The sequence below is a fragment of the Tachypleus tridentatus genome, chromosome 3 (assembly GCF_004210375.1).
Source record: "Tachypleus tridentatus isolate NWPU-2018 chromosome 3, ASM421037v1, whole genome shotgun sequence".
Lineage (NCBI taxonomy): Eukaryota > Metazoa > Arthropoda > Merostomata > Xiphosura > Limulidae > Tachypleus > Tachypleus tridentatus.
The window spans coordinates 39,008,223-39,017,770 of NC_134827.1; the positions used below are offsets into that span (position 1 = coordinate 39,008,223).

At 31.0% G+C, this 9,548-nt stretch overlaps 1 protein-coding gene across 1 annotated transcript in view; it reads left to right on the forward strand.

Annotated features, from left to right (window-relative positions):
* The window catches only part of LOC143246720 (phosphatidylserine synthase-like), a 52,992-nt gene extending 45,223 nt beyond the window's left edge, over positions 1 to 7,769 (forward strand). Inside the window, exons 9-12 of the mRNA XM_076493810.1 lie at positions 609 to 721; positions 1,598 to 1,666; positions 4,723 to 4,822; positions 7,089 to 7,769. Coding sequence (XP_076349925.1) covers positions 609 to 721; positions 1,598 to 1,666; positions 4,723 to 4,822; positions 7,089 to 7,271 — 465 coding nt within the window. The 3' untranslated portion in view covers positions 7,272 to 7,769. The remainder of the gene's footprint in view (positions 1 to 608; positions 722 to 1,597; positions 1,667 to 4,722; positions 4,823 to 7,088) is intronic.
* The last annotated feature ends 1,779 nt before the right edge of the window (positions 7,770 to 9,548 follow it).

The following is a 9,548-nucleotide window of genomic DNA, read 5'->3' on the forward strand; positions in this document are numbered from 1 at the left end:
TTTATTTGCCAAACTAAACAAAATTTTTACAGGAATATTACTTTTTTCACACGTTTTGAACTGTATGAACACTTTCTGCTCCTCCTATTTTTGGTTATTTGTTTGCAAACAGTTTATTTCTTGTTTAATTTACATAACAATTTATGTAGATGTGTGTTTGTGTATTATTTATAATATATTATACTTCTATTAGCCTACTTGTGACACTTTAAGTTATGAGCAGTAAACCACTTAATAAAAAAACCGTATAGAAATCTCTGGAAATTCAGAAAATTTCTTCCCAAAGCCATGAGTGGATAAGGAAGTTTTCTAGAAGTTCTGATGTAATCCACTGCAGTCATTTAACTGTTACTCATAATGAGGACGTATTGATCACATTCTATATATCAAACTATATAAAAAAAAAGTTAACGTATCTGTACTTCATCAGATATCACTTGATTCCTTGTAGTTTTGGTTATTGTTACAGATGTGTATTTATAACAAAGTTTGGGTAAAAAACTAAAACCTTTTCTAATTAATGCAATTAATTAATAACTCATTTTATAACTTCAGAAATTCATTTTAAATTATACTATGCTACCCTAAGACGGCTGCCTCCTTTTCAGGTTACAGAATTGAACACTTTCTTTCTGAAACACATATTTGAAATACCTCCTGGACATGCTCTGAGTGTGGGAAGGATATGTCTCATAGGAATGGTTGTGGCTCCAACACTTAGGTATTGAGATTATGATACTGATTTTAAACTAAACTTGTTTTAATCATTCTTATCCGTTGATGTTTTGAAATGCTCAAAATGCAGAAGCAGGAGTTTATTGATGAATCTTTGTAGAATGGACGACAACTGTGTGTTGTAGAGAAGAGATGACGTTTTGAAAGTCTTCTGTCTTTCGTTTTCAGGTGGACGATAACGAAAAGGGGAAGACGTTCGAAAAATGCCATCCTCTGCACTTGTGTCTCTACAACAGGCACTCCATTCTACAAAGTTTCATCTTGAATACTCTGCCTAAACAATGTATCAAGAATACCAGGAGTTTATTGTTTCAACACTTTTGTTTAATCTCAAGTTGTTTAATTAATAGGTACTTCAGTCAAGGACAGAATGGCAGTAAAGACTTAAATCTGTTTGAGATGAAGTTGAAATTCACAGGAGATGACCTCTTCATGTGTGGGTAATGGTGAAAAAAATAAATTTCCTGTCGGGTTGGCTTTGGTGCATGATTCCTTGAAATATGAAAATCACACCCTCTGAATTTCAACACCATCTGTAAAGTCAAGTTTTAGCTACATCCCTTTGAGTCAGGAGCTAGACTTTATAACCACTCTGTACCTGATTTCTGGAGAGTTCTGACAATGAAAAACCAAAACAGAAATGGACTATCCTAGAAATGTTATTTACACCTTGTACTAGTAATGGCATTTTTGCAGTTGGATTTCCTGTTATTTGTCAATCTGATCAGTATTACTTAAGTTGGAAAACATTTCATTGGTATGAATGGTTGGTATATGTTTTAATGTATATTTAGATAGGTAGCTTTAAGTAATGCAGCATTAACCTTGAAATTAATATAAAAATGTCTTATTGTTCTTCCAGGCAGTACTACAGTTACGTTCTACGGATACCGCGATGCAAAAGAGTTGGTACCCAGTGTTGGATGTTTGGGTAAGATAATATTGATTTATAAATTTATTCAAGTAGTGTGTTGACTGTTGGTCAAATGTAGGATATATCATACTAGATGATTAGTAAATACAAACTAACAACTTGTGTAGAATGTGATATATTGTAGTAGTTGAATGGTAAATACAGACTAACAACTTGTGATGAATGTGATATATTGTAGTAGTTGAATGGTAAATACAGACTAACAACTTGTGTAGAATGTGATATATTGTGGTAGTTGAATGGTAAATACAAACTAACAACTTGTATAGAATGTGATATATTGTAGTAGTTGAATGGTAAATACAGACTAACAACTTGTGTAGAATGTGATATATTGTAGTAGTTGAATGGTAAATACAAATTAACAAATTGTGTAGAATGTGATATATTGTAGTAGTTGAATGGTAAATACAAACTAACAAATTGTGTAGAATGTGATATATTGTAGTAGTTGAATGGTAAATACAAACTAACAACTTGTGATGAATGTGATATATTGTAGTAGTTGAATGGTAAATACAGACTAACAACTTGTGTACAATGTGATATATTGTAGTAGTTGAATGGTAAATACAGACTAACAACTTGTGTAGAATGTGATATATTGTTGTAGTTGAATGGTAAATACAGACTAACAACTTGTGTAGAATGTGATATATTGTAGTAGTTGAATGGTAAATACAAACTAACAACTTGTGATGAATGTGATATATTGTAGTAGTTGAATGGTAAATACAAACTAACAACTTGTGATGAATGTGATATATTGTAGTAGTTGAATGGTAAATACAGACTAACAACTTGTGTAGAATGTGATATATTGTAGTAGTTGAATGGTAAATACAGACTAACAACTTGTGTAGAATGTGATATATTGTAGTAGTTGAATGGTAAATAGAAACTAACAACTTGTGATGAATGTGATATATTGTGGTAGTTGAATGGTAAATACAAACTAACAACTTGTGCAGAATGTGATATATTGTAATAGTTGAATAGTAAATACAAACTAACAACTTGTGTAGAATGTGATATATTGTAGTAGTTGAATGGTAAATACAGACTAACAACTTGTGTAGAATGTGATATATTGTAGTTAGAATGGTAAATAGAAAACAACAACTTGTGATGAATGTGATATATTGTAGTAGTTGAATGGTAAATACAAACTAACAACTTGTGTAGAATGTGATATATTGTAGTAGTTGAATGGTAACTAGAAAGGTACAATACGAATGGAATAATGGAAGAGGAATGGAATGGAATGAAGAATGGAATAGTAGTTGAATGGTAAATAGAAACTAACAACTTGTGATGACTGTGATATATTGTGGTAGTTGAATGGTAAATACAAACTAACAACTTGTGCAGAATGTGATATATTGTAATAGTTGAATAGTAAATACAAACTAACAACTTGTGTAGAATGTGATATATTGTAGTAGTTGAATGGTAAATACAGACTAACAACTTGTGTAGAATGTGATATATTGTGGTAGTTGAATGGTAAATAGAAACTAACAACTTGTGATGAATGTGATATATTGTAGTAGTTGAATGGTAAATACAAACTAACAACTTGTGTAGAATGTGATATATTGTAGTAGTTGAATGGTAACTACAGATTAACAACTTGTGATGAATGTGATATATTGTAGTAGTTGAATGGTAAATACAGACTAACAACTTGTGTAGAATGTGATATATTGTAGTAGTTGAATGGTAAATACAGACTAACAACTTGTGTAGAATGTGATATATTGTAGTAGTTGAATGGTAAATACAGATTAACAACTTGTGTAGAATGTGATATATTGTAGTAGTTGAATGGAATGGTAAATACAGACTAACAACTTGTGATTAATGTGATATATTGTGGTAGTTGAATGGTAAGTATAGTCTAACAACTAGTGAGAAATGTTAATAAGATATGTTACCTTTTTGTCAGTTATATTAGATAAATGGTAGCTTTGTGATAATATATATAGTGTTATTTTCGTATTCCTAATGTCCACCTTTGTTGATGTTTTATGCTGTTATGTCAGATAATTATTGGTTTAACATTTTGAAGTGTGCTTGATATGACAGAGAACAGTTGTTTTTTGTGTAAAATATGTAACTTGATGAATTATCCCTCAAATCATCATTTTGTTTTCATGCAGGTTACTACTAATGTTATATTATGTTGTGGTTCAGTACTCATAATAAATAACAGTCTAAATATTACATCAAATTCCTTATTTTCTGTATTAAAAATATCGGGGTGTTATGATTAATGTTATTAATTTTATGTGTTGTTTTTAATATTTTTATTTCACTTGTTATGTGGATCATCAGAGACCTCGTAATAAAACAATTAAATATTTATAACCAGTTTGGTAAGTGAATACTTAAGTATTAAAAAATAGTCAAGTGGTGTCCATTTGGTTATTTTATAGTGAACCAGAAGGTTGTATATGTCAGTTTTATCCATCATTAAAAGTTTAACCCAATTAATTCATTTGTTTAGCATGTTGTTAAGTTAGATAAGTTTTAAAGAATTCTGTTTTTTGAAAGTAACTCTGGTTAGTGAGAAGTTGGATGACAATACTATGTTTTGATTATCCTTTAATTATATCACTTCAACTTCTAAGTGCAAAGAGAGCTGTTTTTTATAGTTAAATTTGGTTCAATAATTATAACTTATGCTTCTGTTTCTTAGGCCTAGGTTAGTTGTGTCAGTAAGCACTGAGAGGTATTAATTTTTCATTAACTTAATAAGCAAATGGGGTTAAGAAGGGCAGACTTTCAACATAAAACAAATCTGTTCTTGTGAAATTTGAATATAATTTTAACACCAGCACTATAATAAAGTTAGTACTGCTTAGAAATTGGTTTGTAGGTCATATCAGAAGTACATAGCATTAAAAATAAAATATTGTTATAACGAGGAGATGCAGCCCTTATACTCATCAAAAGCATTTTTTATGTAAAAACGTGTTTGATATTAATAGCTGAAATAGATGTTCATAGGGCCACTTGTGACCATTCTGTTTTTTTTTTTTCTATTCTAGTGCTATTATGATGACTGAAGCAATAATTTGTATCAAGTTTGGTTCTGAACTTTTTGCCCAGACACAAATAAAAAACATGCTCCTGTGGCTCCTTATTCAGGTGAGACCAAACTCCTGAATGATTATTTATCTATATTAAGGTTGTTCTTCATTTTATCTGTTTATTTACCTCTTACATTACACTATGATGAGAAATGGTTTTGAAAATAATTTTAGGTAGAATATCATATAATACTGTAATAGACCTATTACTATGAATTATTTTATGTTTTATTAAAACATTTAAGGTTTAATCTATGAATTTTTTTAATCATCTTGAAATAATAGAAATAATTGTAGAAACTCGCAGTGCACATGAAAGATTTGTAAACAACAGGAGCTAATGTTGGATGTGTTTTGTAAACAACAGGAGCTAATGTTGGATGTGTTTTGTAAACAGCAGGAGCTAATGTTGGATGTGTTTTGTAAACAACAGGAGCTAATGTTGGATGTGTTTTGTAAACAACAGGAGCTAATGTTGATGTGTAGATGGTACACAGCATCATCACAGATATAATAATAAAGTATGATTGTTGAATACCACTATGAGTTACCTGCATTACTCCCTAGTATTCAGCCACATTGTGGTCTCCTTTTGAGTATCTAAGTTTTTGTTTAAGCCTAATTAGCACAAACAATGTTCATCTGAAGTCTTTGGGCAAGCCAAGCAATGGTGGTGAGTTTTCCATTGGGCTTTTTATCTTGAAGATTTTATTTCACCACATTTTCCATTTGCTTGGGGTTATTTTCTTGCTGGAATTGTTATCTGATGAGTTGTATTCATGTGGGTATATCATTATGGAGTAGAACCTGCCTGTATCGCTTGCAGTCAAACTGCCATCATTTGAAGTGCACTCTTATGTTGTACTGGTCCTCTACTTTGCTTGAATGTACATGTACAATGAGTGTGATACTATTTCTCTCTACCATCAAACAAACTGCTATTGATTGTTGGAGAACAAGTACCTCATATTAGTAGTGTTTCCAAATATCTACCTTTCCACTGATATCTCTCTGCTAACGTGCCTGTTACTGTACGTGAGATAACATTCGCACCCATATTTACTACAACAATGTTGGTAGTATCTGGATTTGACCATTTGATATTCCATTTTAAACATGTGGTATCATTTTTGGAAACTTTTAGATTTGCACCTCTATTTCCATTATTAACAGTTTCATGTACTTTCTTCAGAGTATTACATACAACTTCCAGTGAAATGTGAAGTGTTGTGATTTTTTGTGTGTGTTACTGACCAGTCAACAAATATTTCAGTCATGGAGGCCATGACTGTATTCATGCTACTACTGGTGGGCATAGTATGACTGCCTGTACCTTTATATTCTTAAAAGTGTGTGGCACTATTTAGCCAACCTTGAGGTCTTTTGCTAGTAACTTGATGAGTCATATAATGTAACCACACTTTATAATCTTTCACTGGTAACTTGGTGAGCCATAAGTCTTGTAACCACATTTTATAACCTTTCACTATTAACTTGGTGAGTCATATAAGTCTTGTAACCACATTTTATAATCTTTCACTATTAACTTGGTGAGTCATATAAGTCTTGTAACGACACTTTGTAATCTTTCACTATTAACTTGGTGAGTCATACAAGTATTGTAATCACACTATAATCTTTCACTTTTAACTTGGTGAGTCATATAAGTATTGTAACCACACTTTGTAATCTTTCACTAGTAACTTGGTGAGTCATATAAGTATTGTAACCACACTTTGTAATCTTTCACTAGTAACTTGGTGAGTAATATAAGTATTGTAACCACACTGTAAGTTTTCACTGGTAACTTGGTGAGTCATAATTGTTCATAGTTAAGACACTGAAACTTTGCTAATTTTATAATTAATGCATGTTTTAGTTTTGTATTTGAAAGTTGTGTATAGTGGCATCAAATTAGTCAGGAAAATATTTTCTTAAGGGTCCCAATCACGAAGGTTGTGACACAAAGTTTATAGTTGATCATAATGTTATATGAACGTTGTTCGCTCTTCTATGTAAAATATTTTCTTAAGGGTCCCAATCACGAAGGTTGTGACACAAAGTTTATAGTTGATCATAATGTTATATGAACGCGTTGTTTGCTCTTCTATGTAAAATATTTTCTTAAGGGTCCCAATCACAAAGGTTGTGACACAAAGTTTATAGTTGATCATAATGTTATATGAACGTTGTTTGCTCTTCTATAAAATATTATCTCAACCCAAACGGGCGATTTTGCATATATATTTCTCTACAAGTGGGTTTTCGACATCACTGATTATAATTTCTCAAGATGTTTATTTGCTGTATGCTTTTGATTGTAGATGCTGCTAAGTGTGCTCTGTGTTTATGGATGCGTGTTGTATTCCAAACAACAGCAAGAGGTAAGTGTCGTCTCTGTTTTTTACCGTTTCATACTATATTTATTCTGGATTAACCCTTTTCTGAATTTGTGTTCAGGTTGTCTCTCCTTTGGTGAATCAAATTATCTAACAACTATTAAATAGCCTTCCTTTTTGGTGAACCAAGTTGTGTAATAACTGTTAACTAGCCTTCCTTTGGTGAATCAAATTATCTAACAACTATTAAATAGCCTTCCTTTTTGGTGAACCAAGTTATGTAATAACTGTTAACTAGCCTTCCTTTGGTGAATCAGATTATCTAACAACTATTAAATAGCCTTCCTTTGGTGAACCAAGTTATGTAATAACTGTTAACTAGCCTTCCTTTGGTGAATCAGATTATCTAACAACTATTAACTAGCCTTCCTTTGGGGAAGCAAGTTATCTAACAGCTACTAGCTAGCCTTCCTTTTTGTTTTGTTTTAGAAGACAATATTTTATTATTGAAATATATTTGAATTGACCTATCTGTCTGTAATGCTCTCTTCATCAGTAATGTTTGATTCTGGATTGATAGAATCTTGTTAAAGTCACTCTCAAGTGGAGATTTTTTGTAACTTGTTTTAAAATTATTAATTTCTTATGTTTAGAGAAAGACACTAAAATGTTAGGAAAAACCTAAGTGACATGATAGTTTACAATAAAGATTTGTACTGTTTGTTAATAATTGGTTTTGGGTGGTGCATAATGATTAATGGGCTCGACCATCATCTTGAAGTCTCTTATTCAAATCTCAGTTGAGTCAATATGATATATTAATTTTGAAATTGCTGTATTTATTTTCTTATATTATTATCTTATTTGCAATAAACCTTTTAGATATTTATAAAAGTACCTAATACAGTTATAAGGACAAATGAGGAACAGTACCATCTAATAATAAAAGTATGTGTGTGCATGTGTGACCACCATAGCTGCAAGAGGAAAGAACCTAGAGACCCGAAACTTTTTAAGGATATGAAGGAGACCTTGAGGGTGTGCGTCTGTGTATTATTTCTAGATTTGACCCAAAAATTGCCCTATAGTCCTTAAGTCCCATAATTTTGTTTCCTGAATATCTCTTGACAGTATCATCATCTTCCAATTCTTAATTAATCAATTAAATATGTTAATTAATTAACAGTATATGGAGATTTTCTGTTAAATATTGTTGAATAAAGAGATATTCAAAAAATGTGCTGGAATGAACATAAAATTGTGAAAAATTGACATATTTTACTAAAAGTGAACAAAATTCAGTAGGGTATGAGACCAAACATATCCGATCCATTCAGAAGCAACACAGAAGGAAACAAATTCATCAGGATCTCCCAGGACTTACATAAGAGATCCTCAGGATACCAGGGAAAGTTTACTTCAGTGAAGTTTGGGAAGGGATATCAAACAAAAATAGTTAAAGGAAATTTGATGCATCAAAACACTGTTAACCCTTTCATGACAGGTCAGGGTTCAAATGTCATGTCATCATATTTGTTGACTTGCGTTCAAAATTTTATTGAACTACCATTTTACAATTTCATGTAAGTTTGGAATCAAACTGTGGATTCTAATTCAACCTTTAATATTATATATGAATTAATTTATTAATTTAAAAGTAAGTATTCAAAGAACACATTTAAATGTAGATTTTAATGAATCACGTGGTACACTTAATGCAGAGCTGTTTAAAATTAGATGGGTGGTGTCAAATTTATAATTTTGTAGAAGTCAGGAACTCAAATTACCAATATTTACAAGGTGTAATATAAAATAAGTACCTTATATCATTTACTGAAATATGGCTTATGTATTGAATCAAACACAATGGCCCCATTCATTTCTTTCAATTTTTTGAAACAGTTTCTTATATGCTCTTACCACAGTATGTGACATGTGATTAACCTGTCAATAGTTTAAAGTGTCCACAGAGTGGTTTTTCCCACCATTTTAATCTTTGAAAAGACTTCCATACATTTTCGATCCATGTTTTCAATGAGGTAGGTTGTGTCTTTAGTCTGCTCAAAGTTTCATATTTTATAAAATCTGAGAAAAACTTTAGTTACGAGGTTAATAAATTACAGTGGAATTCTATGGTATCAGTTAGTTATTCATGATCTTTTGGTTATTTATCTGTATATATAAAACCTAAACAAAATTTTGATATCTTCCATGTGTGAAATTTTAAAGGCTTAGCAACCTATGTCCAACAACAACCGAAAGTACAAAGGTTGTACCGAGAAGAGATAATTGTTTGCTTTATTTCTTGGTTTATTGTTCTATATTTTAAGAAAAATAAGTTTAATAATTTATTTCTAAATAGGAATAATTTATATATACATATGTATGATAATTGAAATGTTACTGTATATTCTTTGTCCATATTTTCTGTGCTCTAGAGAGCTG